This window comes from Calliphora vicina, chromosome 2 (assembly GCF_958450345.1).
Source record: "Calliphora vicina chromosome 2, idCalVici1.1, whole genome shotgun sequence".
Classification (NCBI taxonomy): Eukaryota; Metazoa; Arthropoda; class Insecta; order Diptera; family Calliphoridae; genus Calliphora; species Calliphora vicina.
The window spans coordinates 109,594,840-109,620,900 of record NC_088781.1 but is presented as its reverse complement, the minus strand read 5'-3'; the positions used below and the strand labels follow the sequence as shown (position 1 = coordinate 109,620,900).

General features: G+C 29.5%; 1 protein-coding gene across 2 annotated transcripts in view; it reads right to left on the bottom strand.

Moving 5' to 3' along the window:
* kuz (zinc-dependent metalloprotease kuz) overlaps positions 1-26,061 on the bottom strand; it is a 316,592-nt gene that overhangs the window by 253,384 nt on the left and 37,147 nt on the right. For both annotated transcript variants that reach the window (XM_065502406.1, XM_065502405.1), the window contains exon 3: positions 2,146-2,178. In XM_065502406.1, coding sequence (XP_065358478.1) covers positions 2,146-2,178 — 33 coding nt within the window. The remainder of the gene's footprint in view (positions 1-2,145; positions 2,179-26,061) is intronic.

Here is a 26,061-nt window from a genome sequence, read left to right as displayed (position 1 = left end):
TATTTGAACAATTTTAATTAAAGGCTGTGATAGTAAATTTAATTACAAAAAAAATGGAATTCCATACAATTTTTAATTTTTCATACGTCTTAAAAAAGTAGTTCTACTACTATTTTCAAAATTTTAAGTAAAATGATATTTAGGTAAACTGTATGAAAATTAATCGAAAACACAGTTAGTTGGCTTTAACACTCTTTTAAAAAGGGAGTATTTCTACTACTATTTTTAAAATTTAAATTAAAGGTTGGTTATTACTTATAATGACCAAAAATAAGTAAAATTCTTTGAAATTTTCTATGTTACAAACATTTTAAAAAAAGTACTATTTCTACTACTATTTAGAAAATTTTAATTAAAAGCCTACTTGGGTAAACTGAAGCAAATTTTGAACTTTAGTCCTTATTACTTAATGAAAATTAATCAAAAACACATTAGTTGCTTTTTACACAATTTTCAAAAAGTAGTATTTTTACTACAATTTAAAAAATTTAAATAAAAGGCTGTTTCTTACTTACAGTAACCATAAATATGCCAAATTCATTAAAATTTACTATTTCACACACATTTAAAAAAGTAGTATTTCTACTACTATTTTGAAAATATAAATTAAAAGTCTATTTTGGTAAACTTTCTAAAATGTTGATCAATAAAAATGAAAAAAAAAATATTTTTTTTCTTTTACTTTCTTCTAAAAAATTTAGTATTTCTACTACTATTTTCAAAATTCAAATTAAACTTTGTAATATTGCTTTTAATAACAAAATATAAGTAGAATAATATAAAATTTATTATTTTTCACCCGTTTAAAAAGAGTAGTATTTCTACTACCATTTTTATATTAAAAATAGTAGTGAAATTTTGAGCTTTAATCCTTAATTTTCAATGAAATCAGCTAATTTAAGTCTATTACAGACTTTTTAAAAAATGTAGTATTTCTACTACTATTTTAAAAATTTTAATTAAATGCTGTAAATAACTTATAAAACAAAGAATAAGTAGATCTGGATTAAATTTACTGTTTAACATACATTTAAATAATTTTATTTTTTCTACTACTATTTTACAAAATTGAAATTTGAAGAATATTGGGATAAACTGTAGGACATTTATTCATTTGATCCAAATTGTAGAAACAGTCGGGGCTTGTTGCAGTTAATGATTAACTTGTAAAATTGTATTTTATGCTTTTAAAACAATAAACTCTTAAATGTGGAGCGGAGTTATGCAGGGTAGTATACATTTTGTTATCTGCCATATTTGTTTTTTTTTCTCCTGTTTTAAAGTTTGCCCGTATTATAGATTGGCCTTTAGGGAAATTTTACTAAATGCGAGGAGAGTTTGTAACAGTGAAATTAAAGAATGCAGCAGCAATTTCAAATACTGAATTTTTTACAAATATATGAAAATTGTTTTATTTCGTTGTGTATACGAAAAGCGATATTTTTTTTGTTGTAAATTTGTTTATATGTTCTATTACTAAAAGTTTTTTTTTTGAAAAAACACATGCCACAGCAACCAAACAACCAGTCAGTCAGTCGGCGAGGAGCCACAGCTATTTGTCCTTTCGCTACGCTCTGCTCCCTGCCGTTCTATACTATATTTATACTAGTACATACAATTGCCATAAACCATCATCATTTTCATGTGACTCAGCTGTGTGTGGAGTTGTGTGAACGTTTATAAAAGGTCTTTATCCTTTTGCCAATTGTGGATTTAAAAATTTCATTTCTTTTTTCATTATTTTACATGATGGCGCTACTGGTTTTACATACAAATTTATTTTTTATCATATTTTTTTTTTGTTTTGCTCTAAAGTGTGGTTTACTTACTTTGTTGATTTTTATCAGTTTTTTTTTTATTTTAGTATTTCATCCCTTTTTCCTTTTTTTCAAGTTCCTACTTCCATTACTTTTAATCATTTACTTAATGTTTGCTTTGTTTTTCATACCCAGAGAGCTAAAAACATTTCAAATGAGTTTCAGTTGCAACGCTGTTGTAATTTTCTTTTGAATTTTTTTTTATATTTTTTTTCCAAAAAACAAGCAATGTTTAAGTACTTTAATAATGTAGTTTAACATTATGATAATGAGTTAAAGTTATTACAAAAAAGCGTGGCAAAATAAACTAAACACTTTACATACATACCTCTTTCAACTCCAGAAATATCTTTTGCGTAACCTGCAAATGAATGAAAAAAAAAACAGAGAAAATTAGTTAATTTCTAACAACAAAAAAATATAAGAAACCAAGAAAACCACAAAGATTTTTATAATTATTATAAAAATGTTGCCTAAATTAAAGGGTTTAAAAATGTAATTAGTAAAAATACTGCAAAAATTGCCAAGGAAACGGTTAAAAAAGGAGTTTTATACCTAAGGTAAATAATGTAAACAATGTCGAAAAATGTTTAAGTTAATAAAAGTATTTCATAATTTTATATTTTTGATTTAAGTTTATAATACAAAATTATGTAATGTAAATAATGTAAACAATGTAAATATCACACATATTCAATGATTTACTCGAAAAAAATTTAAATTTACTCAAAGAAAAGTAAATAGTTAAAGAAAAACATTGTTTACCTAAAGTATAATATGTAAACAATGTCAAAAATAGAAAATTGTTTAAATTTGTTTACAATTGAATTACTTAAATCTAAATAATTAATTGTTTACGTGATGTAAAATATGTAATCAATGTAAAAATTAAAAAACTGTTTAATTATTACATTTGAATTACTTAGACGTAATGCATACGAGAAATTAGCAATTGTTTACATAATGTAAATTATGTAAACAATTAATTAAAACTTAACTACTAATTAATTACTGAATTTCCAAGAACAACATGAAATAGCAATTGTTTACACCATATCAATTTGTAAACAATGTTAAAAATGTTAAGTTAAGTCAATAAGGCTAAATTTTATTACTAAAATCAAATGAACAACAGAAAATAGCAATTGTTTACATTGTGTAAAATATGTAAACAATGTAAAAATAGTTAGCTAAGTCAGTTTGCACAATTTTAATCCATTCAAACTAATATACATAAGAATATATCAATTGTTTACCCAATGTAAAATATGTAAGCAATGTCAAAAAGTAATTAGCTTTGTCAATTTTAAAAATGTAATGACTTTAATCCCACGAACACCATAAAATAACATTTGTTTACATAATGTAAAATATGTAAACAATGTAAAAAATAAATAACTAAGTAAATTTTCAGAATTTAATGACTCTAATCCCACGATAAATACAAAATTTAATTGTTTACATCATGTAAAATATGTAAACAATTATCTACCTCAATTTTCAAAAATATAAATTTTGATTGAAACAAATTTTCAGAATTGCAGGAAAATATGTAAACAATGTAAAAACTAGATAACTAAGTCAGTTTACATAATTTAGTTACTCAAATCTAATAAACATAAGAAAATATCAATTGTTTACATAATGTAAAATAGGTAAACAATGCAAAAAATTAATTAACTAAGCAAATTTTCAGAATTTAATGACTCCAATCCCACGAAAAATACAAAATACCAATTGTTTACATGACGTAAAATATGTAGACAATGTAAAAAAATAGTTAACTAAGTAAAATTTTAATACAATTGTTTACATAATGTAAAATATGTAAACCATGTAAAAAATACAAAAATTTTGATTTTTTTACAATTAATTTACTCAATTACTATAAACAAAAGAAAACATCAATTGTTTACATAATGTAAAATATGTAAAAAATGTAAAACAATAGTTAACTAAGTCAATTTGCAGAATGTAATTACACAAATCCTTTGAATACAAGGAAATGATAATTGTTTACATAATGTAAAATATGTAAACCATGTAAAAAATACGAAAATTTTGAATTTTTTGCAATTAATTTACTCAATTCCTATAAAAAAAAGAAAACAACAATTGTTTACATAATGTAAAATATGTAGAGAATGTAAAAAATACAATTTTTTTTATTTCTTACAATTAAATTACTCAACAAAACTACACAACTAAACAAAAGAAAATAACAATTGTTAACATGATGTAAAATTTGTATACCATGTAAAAATGGTTAACTAAGTTAATTTGCTAAATTTCATTACTGAAATCTCTTGAACAATACAAAGTTTATATTGTTTACATCATGTAAAATATGTAAAAGAATATAAAAAACAGATAACTAAGCCAGTTTATAGAAATTAATCACACAAATCCATGATACTAAACAAAATACAAATTGTTTGTAAACTATGTGATGTAAACTATGTAAACAATGTGCAAAAATAGTTCATTAAGTCTATTTTTAGACTTTAATTACACAAATCTGATAAACAAAAGAAAATGGCAATTGTTTACATGATGTAAACTATGTAAACAATGTAAAAATAGTTAAAAAAGTAATTTTCCTGTAAATAATTACTAAAATCCCATAAAATACACAGAATAGAAATGATTTACACCATGTAAAATATTTAAACATTGCCAATTTGAAGAATCTAAATACTTAAAACTTTAAAACCTCGACAAAATTATTTTTTTGCATGAGATAAACAACGTAAAAATCATTATATAACAAATTCTATGTTTATTTTCTTAAATTTTCATTATTTTGAAATTTTTATAATTTATTTTCCTCAATTTCAATTGTCCTTTTGTTAATACTCTCAAATTTTTTTAATAAATGCTGTGGACATCTAAAAAAAAATTTTTCAAACAAGTGGCGAAAATAATTGACATTTTTAACACCCCATGACCAAACAATATAGATCTTCAGAAACATTAAAAAACCAATATCAATTTAAATTGTTGTTTTCATCTTTGAAAATTGCCTTAAAGTTCAAGGTTATGTTGTCTGCTTAGCACAAGGTCAGTCAGTCAGACGCTTAAAAGTTCGTCTGTCTTTCATAATAGTCTTAAAGTTAAACCTGACACATTTACTTTTTAATTAAATTTGTTTGTAAGCTCCTCCAACTAAGCGAAAACAAATAAATTCTCTATGTATACCTATATACAAATCTCAACAGTTTAACTTGATAGTGACACCTGTTTAAATATAGATTCTACAAAAAATACATACATACATATAATGTATATGATAAACTTTCCAAATATTTCACCTTGAATATGTTGTTTTTATATACCAGCAGTTCTGGGTGACTAATCCCGATCTAGTCATTTTAGCTATAAGTTAAGGTCACACTGGTAGACCAGTCGATAGTGTGCTGAACTATTAATCTGAGGGTTGCGGGTTCGAATCCCGCCAGAGACTCTGGATGTATCTGCAGACAAGCAAAAAGCTTCGAAGATTGTGTTTAAAAAAAAAAATACTTTATCACCACCGTGTCCTAAATGCTAGGACTAAAATCCGAATTACAAAAAAAATAGCTAATCTCTGGTATAGCTCTGGTTGGTAAAATAAGTACTTTTCTATAGTGCAGTACAAAAAGTTTGGAGTCACTACTTCCTAGATTACTTAGAGACACTAAAGTGACCTCACACTAGATAACGTGAAATGTATAAAGTAACTAATTGACTTCACTTTACATTGAAAAACCCAAATGAGCCAAAAATATATAAATTATATAGTCAGCAAAGTCATTAGACAGCAATGAAAAGTAATTTTAGAACTGCTGGGTAGTGAGTGCATGTGACGATATGTTGAGGTTTGTATGGCTCTGTTCTACGAAACCTACAAAAAAGTACTGTAATTTGAGCCTTACTGGCAGACACTTAGTCAACGATACTTTATGTGTGTGTCATCATTAGATTGGTGTTGGAGTTTTTGTTCTATTTATTGTAAATTTAATAAAATTCAATTCTTGGAATTTGAGATTTAAAACACTCATGTGACGATCATAAAATAATTGAATAAAAAACAAATAAATGGCTTTGCAAATTCCCCGTAAACTCAAAGCAATAGAATGTGAAATTTCACAAAGGTTTAACAAATATTAATAACTTAAAACTATTTTCCGAAGTGTCCCTAATGCATTTGATGCCAAAAATATAAATTTATTTTCGTTAAAACCGATTCATAACTCACAAATATTTATTTTAAATGCACCAAAATCTGTTAAACCAAATATTTCTTTATATTTTCGTGAAAAAATCCGAAATATTTAAAAGGTTGACCTTTGACCTGGAAGTTGAAATGTGAAAATTTCAACGTGTGTGCGAGTCATGAACCGGGACATGATATTCTGGAATAGTTGTACTATTTTATTAAACTTTTGGATCAACAAAGTTACTGTTTCTAGGTTTTGCCGATCACTGCTTTAGACCTTCTCCAGCCAGTCTCGGAAATATGTTTTTAGATCGTCTGCTTGTAGAAGAGACCACTTTAGTTTGATTTGTGTTCAAAAATGTAGACTTTTGTTAAAAACATTGAACAAAAACAGCACGTTCACTATATTTTGCCGACCACTGCTTTAGCCTTTCTTTAGTCAGTCCCAAATGTATGTTTTTAGAACGTCTGCCTGAAGAAGGAAATTGATTCGCCAATTTTGTTTCAGACAGAGGTAATTGTTGGTTCAAAAATGGAACGTTAACTAGGTTTTGCCGACCACCGCTTCATGCTTTCTTTAATAGGTCTCAAACATATTGTTACGAAATTGTACTTGAATTCAAATATAACGATTTTAACGGCTGATTTAAAAGTAGCCTAATGCTTTCAAATAACAGTACTGTAATAGCAAACTGTAACATATCTGTGGGCATTATTAACATTGAATAAAAGCTGTCAGTTGACCATTGATCGTAAGTTGGCAACGCTGTTTGCTGCGACCGTATATTCGAATTCGAATATTCAGTTAAAGAACATTGTAGAAAGTACAGTTAAAGAACAATCTAGAATGCAGATGGCAGTGTTATAAATAGTGGCATGGGTTGCAGTCGTGAGTGAGTTTATCAGAGACGCTTTTTGAACAAACATCAACTGAGTGTGCTGTGTTTTTCAATTGAATTCGGGTACATTATAAAGTGTGTCTGTATTTCTGAGAATTTATAAACGTGTATAAAATAAAACATTGAGTGACTATTTAATTCTGTTGTTGTACATTTTGAATAAAGAGTTGTTACAATTTTCCAACTACTAAACGGCTTTAATTTGCAATCAAAAGTATCCGGTTTATTTAAAAGAAATAAACAAACGTTTTGAAAAGGTTAAAACGTAACAATATGTTTTTAGTACGTCTGCTTGTTAAATGGGTTCACGCACCACTTTTTGAGTCATGAACCAGTTCGTTATATTCTAGAAGAGTAGCGTAGAGTACAGTAGAAAGTTGACTTTCGACATGACATTTTTGACCAAAAACGGCTCGTTAACTAGGTTTTGCCGATCACTGCTCAGATTTTCATTATTTTGTCCCTTGTAGTCTCACATTAGGATTACAAATTTATATCAAGCAACGGTAGAAGTGAGACGGTTAACCACTTTGTTTGAAGGTCAGCAGTATAAGTAGTCAGTTTCTAGCCAGTCCCAATAACTAGTAATACTCTTTTTGACTTTAATGAATCACACCAATTTTACGAATGGGATCTAACTGAATATCTTAAGTTTGGTGCAAGTCCGTTCAACTTTCTTTCCAGTAAGACTTATAGGATCTGTTTTGATAAAGATTTTAATCGTTTTAATCCCAAATAAAACTCCCAATAATCTTCACATTTCTACCCTCCTCCAACCATCTTCGTTTTCATTCACACTTCAATGGCTTTGTGTGACAGTTTAATGTGACATCCTTGCCACCTGAGTGTTTTTAATAACGCAGCTGCTGATGTTGATGTAATGTCTGTGTGTGGCTCTTAGTAGTGTTGGCGGTTGATTAAAATTAAAAAAAAAAATACTACGAAAAATTATTCAAGTGAATTAACGAAAAACACGACAAACAAAATCAAAAGAACACCAAAATTAAAACGAATACAAAAGGAGGCTTGTGTTTTAATGAAAATTTCTAAAGAAATTCATAAATAAAATGTTCTCCCAAAAACAACAAAAAGGACATCAGCAGCAGTTAATAAAGGACATTATAGACATATTTTTGCTTTGAAGTGGCAGTAAATTACATAAGTTTGATTTTGGGGGAAATTATTTTTAGCGGAAAATAAGATTAGATTTGTTTAGATAAATAAATATGAAATAAGGGCCTCTGTAAACAAGTTGTTTTTCTAATTGAAGACAAAATTTCAGACAAGAAATATGTTGGAAAAAAAAATAACTTCTTAAGAAGAGAAAAATTTTAATTTTAAAAATATGTATGTAGTAGTAAAAATACTACTTTTTTCAAAGTAAGTAAAATGTAGTTCAAACTAGTTTACTTCCATTTTCATTAAACAATATCAATTAAAATACAATATTTCCAAAAATACATTTTTCATTTTAAATTTTGAAAATAGTAGTAGAAAAAGTACTTTTTTATAATTATGTTAAATACAAAATTTCTTTCAAGTAAACTTATTTTTTTCCTATTAGACGTAATAAGCAGCCTTTAATTGAAATAGTAGTAGAAATACTACATTTTTAAAACGTATGAAAAATGTTAAATTTAATGGAACTCCGCTTATTTTTGTTATTATAAGTAAAAAAAACAGAGTGTAATTAAAATTTTCAAAATAGTAGTAGAAAACTACCTTTTTAAAGTATGCAAAAGGCATTTAGTCGCGCTTTAGTTTAGTTTTCATTGAATAATAAACATAAAGTTTTAAAATTTCCTGCAGTTTACTAAAATTAGCTGTTAATTTTAATTTGGAAAATAGTAGTAGAAATACTACTTTTTTAAAATTGTGTAAAAATGGTAAGAAATATATTTCCTAAAATATATATTTCCTAAAATATGCTTTTAATTTAGATTTGTTAAATAGTAGCAGAAATACTACTTTTTTAAAGTAGGTATGTAAAATGCTGTTAATCATAATTTTGTTTAATTTTCATTGAATATAAAATAAAGCATTGAATTCTAAAATGTTCATTAAAAATTTATTTTAATTAAAACTTTAAAAATAGTAGTTGAAATACTACTTTTTTAAATAGTGTAAAACAGGCACTAAAATGTAGTTTTGATTAATTTCCAATAATCTATAAGTTTAAGGCTTAAAATTTCCCAAAATATGTTATTAATTTACATTTTAAAAATAGTAGTAGAAATACTACTCTTTTAATATAGTGTAAAACAGGCACTAAAATTAGCATTTTATTTAATTTTTAATGAACAATAACTATTAAAGCTTAAAATTTCGCAAAATATGCTTCCAATTGAGATTTTTAAAATAGTAGTAGAAATATGAAATTTTTACAAGTGTGTTAACTACAACAATTTACTTAAATTATATTATATATAAGAGAACAGCCGTTACTTTCAGTTTTAAAAATAGTAGTAGAAATACTACTTTTTTCAAATGTATGACAAATTTAAAATTTTATGGAATTCCATTATTTTTCTTATTATATGTAACAAAACAGTCTTTAATATAAATTTTAAAAATAGTATTAGAAATACTACTTTTTCTAAAGTATGTAAAAGGCTGGTAATCATTTAATTTTCTTTGAATAACAAACATTCAATTTTAAAATTTCCCACAGTTTATTAAAATTTTTATTTAATTTCAATTTTAAAAATAGTACTTTTTTAAGTACTTTTTTAAAAAATAGTATAAAACAAGCACTGAATTGTATTTTTGCTCAATATTCAAGGAACAAAAAGTATTAAAGCTAAAAATTTAGCAAAATATTATTTTAATTAAAATTTTGAAATAGTAGTAGAATTAGTACCTTTTTAAAAGTGTGCTAAATACAAAATTTCACTGAAATCTACTTAATTTTTGTTATAACAACCAAGAAACCGCCTTTAATTTAAATTTTAAAAATAGTAGTAGAAAAACTAATTTTTTTAATTTTCATGTTATTACATGTAACAAAATTGCCTTCAATTTAAGTTTTCAAAAATAGTAGTAAAAAAATGCAGTAAATAGTGTTTAATTTTCAATGTTCATTATAATTTAGCCTTCATTACATATTCCCATTATTGCGTAACCCTGTTTTGTTGTGGAAAATTCATTTAATTTTACATTGTAAACATTTTGTAATACTAATGGCTGAATTTTATTTTTAATACTTTTTTTCAAACATTTTTATTATATTTTATGCTTTTTGTGTAGATTTTCCATCATTAAGACGTGCAATTTGCAATAAACTCAATGTAACCGACAAATCAACCATGACAGCATTTTTCATTAATTTACGTTGTTTTTTTCGCATTATAACAGACTATTTTTACAGTTTTTTCCACAAGACACCCTACAAATACAAAGTTTTCCAAAAAAAATGTTATTCAAAAAGTACTACATTTTGTATTAGACAAGGCTCATAAAGCCAAAGTCTCTCTCTCTCTTTGAAATTTCAAGGACATTCATTTCGTTGTCTTGCGAATAATCGATTGATTGCCTTCGTCTTCTGCTGTCTACGAGAGCCGACCATTGCTTTAACTTGAGCGACAGCGTTATCAAATTAGAGTTCTTTAAATTCGTTGCAAATCGTTCTCAATCTTTAGAACAAATTTAATACTTTTTCCCCCTGGTGATTTTATGATGATGATTTTGTTTTTGGTTTAGTTTTTTTGCACTCTGCACAACAACAACAAAACTGCACACATTTTTTACAACTTTTTTAAAATTTTTTATTACTTTTTTACTGCTTTCAGTTGTAAGCGTTTCAATACGACTGGCGAAAAGGGCAAAAAACATTATTGAGTAGTTTTAGAAATGAAGCAAAAGTAAAATAAAATACAAACAAAAAACCAACTGCACAAAAAATAACGTCATGTGTTTTTTAGCGCGCTGATTGCAAATGCTTGAAAACAACAGGGAAACCCAATAAAATCTAAAAAAAAAACTGCTGCATGTAATGATCATTTAATTGCAAAAGTTGTTAAAACAAGATTTACTGCGAAGCTCAAAAAAATTCATAGTAGAAAACTTTTTTTTCTGGATTTCCTTTTTTTATACTAAATTTCCAACAGACAAACTTTAATGTAATTGCAATTGTTTTGTTGGAGGAAGGGAAGGCTATGAAGAGAAAAGTACCGGAAATTGACTTTTGACAGGTGGTCGGTCTCTCGCTCTCGTTTAAAATGAAGTGAACAAAAAATCAACATTAACAATAGCAAACAACAAAATAAGTAACCCTCAAGGGTCTGGCGTTTAGAAAATTATTTTAAAATAGTTTCTTTTTTGTTTGCCTCTACACACTCAATAAAATTTGAAAATTGTTTATAACATGCAAACATGAACAGATTTTGAAAATGCTAAATGGTTTTTTAAATCGCAAAGACAGCAAGTAATTTTGTGATTATGCTAAAAAATTATTAACAAATGTGTTGGGAAAATTTTTGAATACTATTAACTCTCAGACTTCTAAAAAGTAGTATTTCTACTACTATTTTTTAAATTCAACTAAAACCAATTACTTGCAAAAACAATAAAAGAAGTAGAATTCAATGAAATTTACTATTTACACACTTTTAAAAAAGTAGTATTTTCTACTACATATTTTACAAACTTAAAAAATACCGGCATTTATTTAAATTTTGAAAATATTACTTATAACAATACAAAAATGAGTTAAATTTAATAAAATATCCAATTTTTCATAATTTTAAAAAGGTAGTATTTCTACTACTATTTTTCAAATGTTAATAAAAAGCTGTTTTATAACATTTAATAAGTGAATTAATACATAATTCAATGAAATTAACTATTTTGCAAAATTTTTAAAAATGTAATATTTCTACTACTATTTAATAAATTTAAATTAAACACAATTATATTTAAATTTCTACAGTATTACCAAAAATAATACAAAATTAAGAAAATTTTAATAAAATTTACCATTTTGTAAACTTTTTAAAAAAGTAGTATTTTTACTACTATTTTTAAAACTTTAATTAAAAGCTGTTTTATTACTTATAATAACAGAATTTGATAAAATGTTACATTTGTCTAATTTTTAAAATATAGTATTTCTACTACTATTTTTAAATGTTTAATTAATAGCCTTTAAAATATTTTTTTAAATATTTTGAATTATTACTTAAATAATAAAATAATATCCTAGTTAAATTTAACAAGAATATATTATTATTCGTACTTTTCAAAAAGTAGTATTTCTACTACTATTTAAAAAATGTAAACTAAAGCGTATATATTATTTATAATAATAAAAATAACTCAAATTCAAAGAAATATCTTTTTTTATACACTTTGAAAAAAGTATTATTTTTACTACTTTTCCAAAAAATTAAATAAAACAGACTTAAAAATAAGTTTTTGAATTATTTTAAATTATTTCTTAAATAATAACTAAAATCTAAGTTAAATTTAATGAAAAATTATCAAATAGACACACTTTTAAAAAAGTAGTATCCTGCTGCTATTTTAACAATTTTAATTAAAGCCTGTTTATGACTTATAGTATCAAAAATAAATTGAATATTATGAAATAAACCATTTTGCATTCTTTTAAAAAAGTAGTTTTTTTACTACTTTTTAAAAAAATGTAATAAAATAGGCTTAATATAAGTTTTTGACCTATTTTAAATTATTTTTTTAATAATAACAAAAACTTAAATTTAATGAAAATTTTTAAGTTAACACAAGTAAAAAAAGTAGTTTTTAAAAAATTTTAATTTAAGTCTGTTATATGACTTATTTATAGTAACAAAAATAAATAGAATTTTATGAAATAAACAATTTTGCAGACTTTTAAAAATAATAGTATTTCTACTACTATTTTAAAAATACTAATTAAAGTAGTATTTTTACTTCTTGTAAAAAAATTATAAAATAGGCTTAAATATAAGTTTTTGAACTATTTTAAATTAACAACAACAAAAATATAAGATAATTTTAATAAAAATTAACACTCTTTAAAAAAAGTAGTATCCTACTACTATTTAAACAATTTGAATTAAAGCCTGTTATATGACTTATAGTAACAAAAATAAATATAATTTTATGATATAAACAATTTTACACTTTAAAAAAAAGTAGTATTTCTACTACTATTTTAAAAGTTCTAATTAAGGCCTGTTATATGACTTATAGTAACAAACATTAATAGAATATTATGAAATAAATAATTGTGCACACTATTAAAAAAGTAGTATTTCTAATACTATTTTAGAAATGGTAATTAAAGCCATATTCTGCTTATTAGGGGTTTGTTTCAGTGATGACCTGTTCATTTGACCCAATTTTTCAGGTCTGGAAACATAAAATTAAACTTCTCAAATAAATACAGACAATTCAGTGATATTCATTGAAAGGATTTGGGACCAAAAGGAACTAAAGCTAAATAAAATTAATTTTAAATGTTTTTTTTCTTTAAAAACATTTCAATCAGTCAGTGGTTTTAAACGTTTTAAAACAATGGGCTACTTTTGACCCCACATAATTTAAAGGGTTAAATTTCTATGAAAACGCCATGCTTATACATACTTCAGCAGGCAAGGATCTAGGTCAACCATTTGAGGGGTAAATAAAGTAAAATTTATTTCACATTTTTCTTTTTTCATTTTTTTATATTAAAATATTTCGGTTTTGGGGGGTGGAGCCTGTACTTCAGATTATATGTTTCTTTGATTTCATTAAAATCGATCAATTCATTTTTGAAAACAGCTAGAATTAACCAAGTTAGACATTTGACCTCATATTTTAATTTTTTCCCCCTTCTAGATATTTAAATTATTCAATAGTTATACCCTGCACCACCATAGTGGGGAGGGTATTATGCGTTTGTGCAGATGTTTGTAACGCCCAAAAATATTAGTCTAACACCCACCTTAAAGTATGCCGATCGACTTAGAATCACTTCTGAGTCGATTAAACGATGTCCGTCCGTCCGTCTGGTCGGCTGGCTGGCTGTCCATGTAAAGAGTACAGAGTACAGGTCGCAATTTTGAAGATATTTCTATCAAATTTTGGTACATATTATTTTTTCGGCCCAAGGACCAAGCCTATTGAAACTGGCTGAAATCGGTCCATTATTTCACCTAGCCCCCATACAAATGTCCTTCCGAAATTGGACTTTATCGGTCATAAATGTTTAATTTATAAATGTATCTCCAGAAATTGCGCTCCAAATAAGTTTTATATATACAAAATTCATGTCACCAAATTTTGTTACGAGCGGTCCATAATTAGTCATAGCTCCCATATAGACCCGCTTCCGAAAATCACTTTAACGTGCATAAATCGCTTAAAAATGTTGATATACTCACAAAATTCAACGTAGTAAACTTTCATATAGACACAAATCACACGACCTAATTTCATGGTGATCGGTCCATAATTAGTCATAGCCCCCATATAAATCACTCAAAAGTACAAATTATTGAAATTTTAAAAGAAAAATGTTTTTACTTTTTTACTTAGTGTAGGGTATTATATGGTCGGGCTTGACCGACCATACTTTCTTACTTGTTTTTTTTTAAACTGTGCAAAAATAACAGAAAATTTGCAAAAAAAATTTAAATTTGCCCAACATCCTCTAAATTTGAATCGCTCCTAGTAAATGTTAATTAAACTTCAAAGATTAAATTGTGAATTTTTTGAATTTCCTTTAATTGCTATAACAAATGACAATTCTACCATATACTTAACATCTTTCAAAATCACTTAAAAACCCAACTGAATCATAAATATCTATAATTTTTTGTGTAGTCACTTCAATTAGCCTTCATCAGTTTATTTAACACCAATTGTATGTATCTATATGCAACAATCAATGGCTTTATTACAAATTCACAAAAGAATGGGGAATAAATGCCCCCTTAACAAAAAAAGTGACACAAAATTATTATACAGAAAAATTATGAAAGATTTATACACACGCAGAAACAAAAAACGAAATATTTGGGGTATTCATACGGTTTACTATTTGGTCAATTTGTTGATTTTGACTATTTGGTCAAAATCAACAAATTTTTATTGTGTTTCAAACAAAAAAGTTCTAAACTAATAACACTATTTGAACTATGTTTATTGTTTTGTCATAAAATAATACTTTTTTTTGTTTAAAACACAACAACAACTATTATAATATATTAGGACATTATGACAATATGACTAATAGCAGACCATGTGAATATCCCAATTGTATTACTCATAACAGGGAACACAAAACTCACAATACGAGCAAGCAATTGTTCAAGCCAACCAAAAGAAATCATTTTGATATTTATGGACTGAGGAGTAAAGTAAGAAATCCAGCAAAAATAAATAAATAAATGAAAACATAAAGCAAGTGAAAAGAAACGAAACGAAACGACATAAAGATGAAGGAATACTGAGGAAAGTTTTAAGTTCATACTGAGGGTATGATAAAATTTTATGATGTGTGCCAGAACAAATGATGAAAATGTGGAAGGGAGGATAAGGAGGAAGGCTGTTAGGTGCTGTAGCTGATGATGATGATGTACATAGTTGATGGTTTAAGTAACACAAACACATTGAGTACAGCTGGTGTTGTTATTTTTGGTTGTAAGAGGAAAAATATGAGACACAAAGACGCACAGACGGACAAACAGCCAGGCAGACAGACAATTAATAAAACGTGTGTGTGTATTTAAAAGAACTGCAAAACAAAGAACTGAAAATCTTACAAACAAAAAATAAAAATAACTTGTTTCATTTCCAATGAAACTCCCAGGGCTGAAGTGAAATTGTTGAAAAGTGCGTATAATAAGGGTATTCTCGTAAAAAAGATTAATTACCAAGTGTAAAGAAGCAATTTAAACTAACTGCATAGTAATTGATGGCTGTTGCTTGATAATATGATATTTTTACAAAATATTAATGTAAGTGTTATAACTTGTTTTAGTGAATACCCCTAATTATTAGCTTTGTGTAAACAGTACAATGAAGCTGCTTTTGTTAGTGACTTTTTTACAAAATGCGTATAGTAGGAGAGTTTATTTTAACAGGGAAATTTAAAATCATTTGAACTCATACTATATATTTTCCTCATTAAGTGAACCGCCCTAATTAACATCTTTGTGTTAACAGTTCAAAATGTGTAACAGTTGATTGTAAGCAGGTCATTTCCCTTTGCCACTTCTCCTCTTTAAACCTACTTCAAATTAAAAAGTTCTTTCATTCCTTTATTTCAACTGTCTGTCTTTCTTTCTTACCATTTCTTTCTAATTAATAAATTGTTATAAATTTGGTAGAACAAAAAAATCTTTTTTTTCTTTTTGTTTAATATTGTGGTTTCTTTCAAAGACTTTGCAGTTACCAACTGTCTTTGGTTTTTCAAAGGCATCTATTTCATGTAAAATAAATGAAATAACATACAAATTTTTGCCAGGATTTACTTAAAACATTATTTCTTTATGTTCATATCAAATGTCTCAGTTGTTTTATTATCAAAAATTTTGTTTGGTTTGGCTGGCACATGTGTGCGTATTGCAGACATGTTTTAATATACAAATAAATAATCCCCAAGATTCTTTGTTTAAAAATTCCAAAACTCAAACACACATGCCTGCCCCGCACTCAATTCTTCATGAATTTTATCTAAAAATTTTGCTGCAAAATTTCATTTGGCTGCCTGTAATTTAGTTTGAGAGTTTGTTTATTTGCTTAAAAGAAAAACAAACCGGCGTAAAAGTTTTTAATTTATGTTGGCTCGAGGAGTGCGGGCTTAAAAGAGTCTGTATGTGGTATTATTTCTTCAAACATTTATTGTTTTATCTTGTTACAAACAGTTTTTGGAAAATGTTTAATAATTTTAAAAAGAACACCGAGCAATAAATTGTTAGAAAGCTTGAGAGTTTTATATTGTCATTTCTCTCTGCTTCCGTTCTATGATCGGAATTTCCCTCTTGGGAGCATATGGCTTCCACAAAGCATCTCCATCTTACACGATTTGTTGCAGTTGTTTTCGCGTCTTCCCATGTGTCTTCGGAATTTCCCTCTTGAGTGCATATGGCTTGCACAAAGCATCTCCATCTTACACGATTTGTTGCAGTTGTTTTCGCATCTTCCCGTGTAAGATTGCACTGTACTAGTTCGTGGAGTATCGTGCGTCCCCATGTATTCTTTGGCTGACCAAGGATTTTGGAGCCTTGAGGGTACCACTCTAGCGCCATCCTTGTTATACTGTCAGGATTCCTTCTGAAAGTATGGCCGATCCACCTCCATTTACTATGTTTTATTTGTGTTAATATGTGTTCCATGATTTGTTGCATTTGTTTTCGCGTCTTTCCATGTAAGATTGCATGTATTCTTTGGCTGACCACGGCTTCTTGAGCCTTGATGGTTCCACTCTAGCACGATCCTTGGTATACTGTCTGAATTATTTCTGATCCACATCCATTTCCTACGTTTTATTTGTGTTATTATGTGTTCCTCGCTTTAAAGGTTCCAGAGATCCGTGATGCTGATGTTGTTAGGCCAGAATATTCGTCGATACTGTACTACTTAGATAGCAGAAGTTTTCTCCGTATTCAACTGGTTGGCATTGCATCATGATGTTATCGGTTAATTCTCATATCTTTGGTTTTCTTGATGTTTGTCTCAAGTCCATCAATGAAAGCTTTCCAAATCTTCTACTTTTGCTTGCATGTTGGAGATCTTGTGGAGAGTAGACAGATATCATCCGCATTATCCAAATCCTCGAGTTGGCGTGAGAGGCTCCATGTGTTTCCTCTTCTCTCTGAACAGATTTCGCTCATGATGTCATCCAGCACTTAGTGAATAGCAGGGGTGATAGGGGGCATCCTTGTTTTATTCCAGCGGTTGTGTGAAATGTTTGACTTATATTCCTGTTGTGAAAGTTCTTCATCCTCGTACAGATCTCTGATGATTCGAATTATTTTCCGGAGTACTCCTTTTCTTCTCAGTGCTTTCCATATGGCAGTTCGTCTGATGGTATCATGAAGAGAAAAATTTAGGAAGATTGAAGATCTATTCGGCATCATGGAACAAAAAACTCCCTACAGCATATATTCAGGGAAGAACTGCATTAGAAAGTTCAATTATGACAATAACTCAAGCCTAATGAGCATGCACTGCGAATAGAGTCCATTGAAGGGATGATCACATCAACAAGTGGATTCTGATTCTTCGAGCAATGCCATCCTAAGCGATGAACCTGATTTTCACCATGATGGCTTTGATAATCTTCAACATTGGAGATTTTGATCATCAACAACTGGATTCTGATTCTTCGAGCAATGCCAACCTAAGCGATGAAGTGAGTAATTGAAAAATTAAGGGAGATTGGATCAATAGGTGATGCTAAAAGCACTCGTCATCCATTTAAGATGCTATGTACAGATCTACGAAGCGGTGTTTATGGAAATATGCTGAAAGTTCAGGAACACCAATTCGTCGTCATGGAACAAGAAGCTCTCAGCGTATATTCACTGAAGATCACCATACATTGAATGTTCAGTTGACACAATAACGGAAGCCTAATGACCATGCACAGCGAATATAGTTCGTTGAAGGAAATATTGATCATCAATAAATGAATTCAGTTTCTTCGATCAATCCCATCCTAAGCGATGAAACTCATTTTCACCTTGATGGCTCTGATAATCTTCAAGATTGACGAATTTCATGATCAAAGAACTCACATGTGCTTCCCCAATGACAAATGCATTCACAACGTTTCACTGTTTGTTGCAGATTTTGGTCTGTAGCAACACAACTTCGGCGTCATGGAACAAAAAGCTCTCAGCGTATATTCACTGAAGATCTCCATACATAGAATGTTCAATTGACATAATAACTGAAGCCTAATGAACATGTCCAGCGAATAGAGTTCGTTGAAGGGATTATTGATCATCAACAAGTGGAGTCTGATTCTTCGAACAATACCATCCTAAGCTCATTTTAACCATGATGGCTTTGATCTGCAAAATTGGGGATTTTGATGTTCAAGGAACACAAATGTGATTCCCCACTAACAAATGCATTCGCAACGTTTCAGTGTTTGTTGAGGATTTTGGTTTACAGGATTGTTATTTGGCTGGTTAACGTGGTAGTTCCCTGCGGGCGGACTGTCAAGTAGAGTCGAAAGGACCCCATTTTGACAAGACCACATTACTTGTCTGATGTTGTGACAATTACGTAATGTTGTCGTGAGATATCTCAATAGGTCATTTAGTATAGACCCAGATACCTCACCAAGGCTGGTTAGTACATACATATGTAGTTTCCCAGGAATCTGCGTCTCTTGACACTAAGGGCTGGACATTCGCAGAGAAGATGGAAAATAGTTTCCTCTTTTTCCCTGTTCTTGCAGCTACGACAACTCGTCAGCATGTTCTTTGCCATAAAAGTCTTTATGCGCAGGAACCCAAATTAAAGGAATGGCAGATAGACGACCTAGCCTTGACAGATTATTCTGACATTGCCTGATTAATGAAGATGGAGTTGTATAGACATTCAATGAGAGAAGAGCCGCCTGGCTATAGACAAAAATACTAATACCGCCGATATCATCTGTTTTCTTCTGTTTGTTGTTGGTTTTGGATTCATATTTTGGTCACACGAGTAGGCACGTAAGGGAGGACTATCCATGCAGAGACGGCGTATCTGGCCTAGACAAAAATAGTTACAACCGGTCCGTGTCCTAGCACTGGAGGGGAGTTGTTAGCGACTAATCTTCTTTTATAACTAATTAGTCATTCAGATTCTCGGCAGTGCTACCAATCAGGTTAACCTTACAAGTAGGGGAAGGGATAAAGAGGATAGTGATGGCGTATATGATTAAACAAAAATAGTTACAACTGGCCCGTGTCATAGCACCGGAGGGGAGATGTTAGCGACTAATCTTCTTTTACAACTAATTATCCATTCAGGTTCTTGGCACTGCTATCAACCACGTTAATCTTACAAGTATGGGAAAGGATAAAGAGGGAGAGAGAAAGTTGACCCTGCATCAACGGAATTTGACACCAAGATAAAAACTACATACACCATATAGCTGCAAGATTGATATCCAGGATATCCAAGATTATTACAGACCATTGGTCTATAGGAATATAATAATTTTTCTTAAGAAAAGAGGCTGGCCAAAAAGTGACTGTTACTCGTGTCCGAAAGCTAGACATAACAATATAGTTATTTCTGCCTACATTACTTGATATTGATGTGGACGAGATGTGGTTTCAACAAGGCTATACCACAACTTGCCATCCTTTTCGCGTTTTCTCTTTGTAAATCTAAATTGAAAAACTCTTCTTTCCCCCAATCATTCCTGTAAGTGTAGCAAGTCTTTATATATATATGAATTTATATTTTAAAAGTACAACTGTAATTGTATTTTTGGTTCATTTCATTTTGTTCATGTATCTGTATTTGTTTATTTTACTTTCCTTTCATTATTTTTAATGTAATATCTGTCTGTTATACACTCTATATGTCTAACTAAAGGTCCCTTTCCTCTTGCCACTTGTGTCAGGCTGTCTGTTACTGTTAATGGAGGAATACGGCAAACAACAGAGCAGCAGCGGTAACAGTAATAGTTGAATCTGAAGTTGTTTGTTTGTGACTCTTAAAAGATCCCTGTGTTCGTAATCGAAATCTGCTGAGGGTATTATGCGTTTAACTGAAGTAGGTAGGAGGAGCATTTTAGAGTTTGGTTCGAAGTTTCTTGCTTTTATTATTTATGGCGAAAATTATCAAAGTTTTAAAACATTTTTTCTTAACTTAAAGAAGTTTGTTTTCTTTTCATACTTTTCCATATAAAATAATTATGTGTTTATTATCATTAACATCATTTGTTTGTTAAAGTTTTGTTTGTTTTGGAAGTTAATGTTTATTAAGTGATTTACATAATTATGTTTAAGATTTAGTGAAATAATAAAACTGTGTTTAGAGAAACAAACAAGGTTTTACCTTTAGACCTTTAAGTCTAGAAAAAAACACTACAATGTCTAAGTTTATTATTTAATAATAGTAATACATGTAATTTGTAATTTTTATTTTTATACAACTTTTTAAATTGCCAAGAGTTTTTTGTTTTGCTGTAATTAAGTAATAATTAAAATTATTAGTCATTTGTTCGTTTAACTTTATAAAATGAATCAGTAAATTGTTAATTATTGAAAGATAATATGTTTTAGAATGTATTTTTAGCATGACTTGTTTGTAAAATTTTTACACTAGAGGCTAATTAACAAATTATGTATTGCAAAAGCAACAATATTTAGCAATTAAATTAAATGAAATTTTCAGTGACTAATTTTCACAACTCACTTGTGTTGTTTTTAACAAAACAACAAAAGAATTGTTAAAGAAAAACAAAGAAAATCAATTAACACAGAAGGGCATTTGATAATATCATCTAACATAGGCAGAAATACCTCTATTATCATGTCGCGATATCGAGCACAGCTTGACTAACCTCATTTTCAAAGAAGTATGGGTTCTTCAGAAACACGTTGTGGATGCGTTTGTTTTTAGACAATCATTGAAGACTACACACAGAAAACAGATTGGTCGGAATTCGGTTATTAATATTAATGTTTAATAAGATAAAACGAAAATTAGTTGCTAATCTTAAAAATATATAAACACAACCCATTTTCAATGTCTAGAAATGCAAAATCACAATGGCAATCGAATCATGATTTCAACAATTGAAAAATTGTTCACTTTAACCGATATGTGTCTTTGCTAAATTTTATTTTACTAATTCGAAAGTTACAACTGAATTGAATTTAGCATTGTTCGCTCCAAATCCAAATTATTGGTTGTTGTAATCATAAAATTGTTTGTAATAAAAACCTGAATAATTGATTACAATACAAATTAATTCGATGTTCTCTACCGAAAGAAATAATGAAATGGTGTTGAGTTTCTGACATCAGAATAAAATAAATTAAAATTAATTGAAAATTTTAGAATACAAAACACATCAGAAAATAGAAAAATATAAATAATTAATTGGTGATTAATATTTTGATATATCAGAGTAAATACATAGGTAAGTTCAGTATCTTCAAATGTAATTTTAATCATATTTATGCTTCTGCATCCATACATAAACATATTTTGTAGATGCATTTTCATGTTTACAATTTTGTGTCCTGAGTAAGAATGTGTTTCTCTTTTAGATTTTTTATCAACTCTCTACGAAGGATGTTACTTTTAATTCCGAAAAGCAGTTTGATATATAATGTTTTTAAGCTAATCTTGAAATGAATGATGGAGCGTAGAATCAACTACTAATCCTGTCAATCTCATCAAGAACAATTCATTTATTATATGTACAATATACAATGTACAATTATTGTCCCTTGTAATTGCATCGGATAAACCATTTGTATTTGAAGCATATACTATGTGTGTTATAATAAATTTAAAAAAGAAAAAAAAAACTGTTTTTATTTCAATTCACAAAAATAAAAGAATCCTACTAGTCGTTATCACCGAATTATTATTTTAAACGGTTGGGAGTACCATATATTCAGTAATTTCAACCGAATTCAGTCGATAGTACATACAACCGACTGAATTCGATTGGCGACAAATTCGGTTGTGAACACGAATCTATTTTCTCTGTGTATTCTCTGAAATCCAAATACAACAATTCTTAATTTTAACAAAGTCATCAAGGTGGAAATATGATTCATCTCTTAGCATTACTTTGATCGGTTTGTGAGCGCCAAACTTTCAATATTTTTTAACTCAAAAATAGGAGATTTTTTTTATATTTTTAGCTTTCAATTTGAAACATTTGTTCAATATAAATTTATTCAATATTGGCCTTTTCCCATCTTGCTGACAACATATGGATTCCGAGCCAAAAGAACTGCACATCCTTCAAGGCCAAGATCGAATCAAGCCAATATCGGATGCTATGTTCCAAAGTGAGAACGTTCTGCATCGATCGAAACAAATAGTAGTTGGACAGTGCAGGGTCTGGACTATGGTGAGTGAGGAAAAACTTCCCAACCACTTCTTTCTAAATAGATTTTAACAGGTATTGCAACATGTGACCGAGCGTTGTCATGATGGAATATTACGGTTTCATGTCTGGCCGCAAAATCTGGGCTTTTTTTGGTCAATTCTCGCTTCAAACGATTTGATGGTCTGGCCAGATTTCAGCAGCTCATAATAGATAGGACCCTTTTAGTCTCAGCAAATACAGAGCATTACCTTAGCGCCATGGATGTTTGGCTTTGGTGTCGATTGGGCTCGTTGGCAGGGTTTCACATTCGATCTCTCACGCTTCGAGGTATAGTAATGCATCCATTTCTCATCGCATTACCAAATGCTCAATCGCAATTTGAGAGCAATGAAAAGTCGAAACATGGGACTTCTCTGGATGAACGTGCATCAAAGATGGCCAGAGAGGGTGTGGGGGCTATCAATGTCATGAGGACAGGATGTTCGGATGCTTGCAATGTCACATCGATTACCTTAAAATTAGAAAGAGATCAAAAATCGCGATGAAATGTTTGGTAATGCTCAATCGCAATTTGAGAGCAAGGAAATGTCAAAACATGGGACTTCTCCTGTGGTCTATCAAGGTCATGTCGACAGATTGTTTGGAAGCTTGCTGTGTCATTCACATCGATTACCTTGAAAATGGTAAAGCCTAATATTATTCACAGCTATTGGACAGATTCGACTGCAAAATTAAATTAATTGGGCAGGTTTTGCGACGAAGGTGGTTTGCGCCGTTTCGTAACCGTGAACGAAACATTGATTTATCTTAACACACCCGAGACTAGGGAAAAGTTAAAACAGTGGAGTTCTCTGGGAGAACGTGCATCAAAGAAGGCCAAGGCGAGTATGACGCCAGAATGACCTTTTCAACAGTTTATTTGGCATGAATCATTCACATCGATAAGCTTGAAAAGTGTATGTAACTGCTGTTGGACAGATAAGATATTGATTTGAAGCAAACACAAACGCATTTGGATAAGAAAAAGTGCTCTCCTCCCACCATGACAATCTGGTCGTTCTGCATCGAGGTCAAGGCCAAGCAATTGTGCTACTTCAACGGGGTTAGTCCACAAATCCATTGGATTAAGTGAAGTAGGATTGACTGGACAGTTGAATAAGTGGGGGTATCATGGGGACCCTGACCACATGCTGTCTACACATTCGGGACTGCACGGTCATTGAGCCTGTTGCTCCATCCCGATCTCAGTTGTGCCAGCGATGCTCATGTTTCCGCTTTTTCTCCGACACTACTATGGGCGGTGGGAGACCTACAAATACAACATTCATGCGGTATCCTGTAACAGCGGTTTTGATGGTGTCTCTATGAATGTCGTTCAAAGCTGCCGTATACTAATTACGATCCAATGGATCCTGCACATACTGTTGTATGTTTTCTCGTATACACAAAGATCCTTCCTGACATCCTCGGCTCCAGCTGTGTGATATTGAAGCTGGGATGACTCCTCTGATGACATCCCAGGAGGAACTGTTTCGACAACATGACGGAATAATCTTCATTTCCTCGTGTATATGGTGTTCCGAGGTAATTTGCATACAACCTGTAACAGTACTTAAGGCAGAATTTTGGCAGCTTTGAATATTTCTCCACCCTGTATCACTCAGCGAAGGTGACCACACTGGAGCAGAATAGTTGACCACTAACCGACCAATCGTCTTGTAGGTAGGAAAAACAGTTTATTTATCCATTCTCCAAGTGCTGCCGGCTAACGCTTTGAGAACCTTATTTCAACTTCGCAATTTGTGCGTTATTACATTAGCATGGGCAGAGGAGGCTGTTATAGGTGACCCTCAAAATGTATGGGTGGGTGGTGCTGTCGTAATTTGGTCACCATCGACTACGATGTCAAGGTTGAGATTTACCTCCTTCGTCCAGGTGGAAAATAATGTTGCTGCAGACTTCGTTGGAGGCAGCTGCAGGTTACATGCTGTGAAGAAATTATGAATTTCGCTGAAACTCGATGGTAGTTGCTATAACAAAAATCCATTAATGAGGCTACGAATTGCTGTCCCATCCAGCATATCCTCTATATTTAGGGCTTATACATCAGCCATTTGTAGGCCGATTTTATCGATTTTAAATAGCAATCTAAGTTAGACTATAGCGGATATATTGATGTATCAATCATGTATGTAAGTTATTTGGTGGCTTTGGAAAGTTGATTTCAACATACATACACATGGCTATATAGACTCCGCTATCTATAACGATCAAGAATATATATAATTTATTACAAACGGAATTACAAATTTAATTATATCCTTACGACTCACGGTGAAGGATATAAATACCGATGACCGAACAATAATTCTGGAGTTTCTGTTTAGAGCCATGAAAAACTTTAGCCTAAGCATATTATGATTTCAGCTGAACCATAATATGGTCATATGCTATGAGATTATATCATGACCATAAGACAATCATGATTAGTACAATCATATTATGATGGCAACTCAACTATAATACGAAATAATTATAGCAGATAATTGGTATAGTACTTATGCCAATGTATAAGTACATAAGAGTCTTTATATTTTTATTTTAAACCATTATTTAACAATAAAAGTTTAAACTCTCACTTAAAACTATTTCTCTATAATATTCATTTAATTCATAAATAATTTAGAAGTACATAAATCCAACAAAAAAAAACGGTTTATTTAATACCATAAATATTTCATGATACGATTTCATTGCATATTTCCACCATTTAATAAATAGCCATTTTCATATGTTATTTAGTACAAACATATTTTCTGTTATTATTTATTTTGTATTTATCCACATTTATAGAGTTAATAATACAATTTATTTAATAATTCTCAGGAGTATTGTGCAATATATTGTACAATACACTACATATTTCTGGTACAGTGCTTGTAAACGCAGCAGTACTCTTTTGAGACTGCTGCAGCACTGTCATGACTTTGGTTGGGAATTTAATCTATTTTATTTTTTGTTTTCATAAACATCAGCTGCTGTATTACTGCTGCTGCTCCTACTGTGCTTGTATATGAAATATTCAAACTCTTTCATATTTTTCAATTTAATTTATTAAATTTGTTTTTTTTTGTT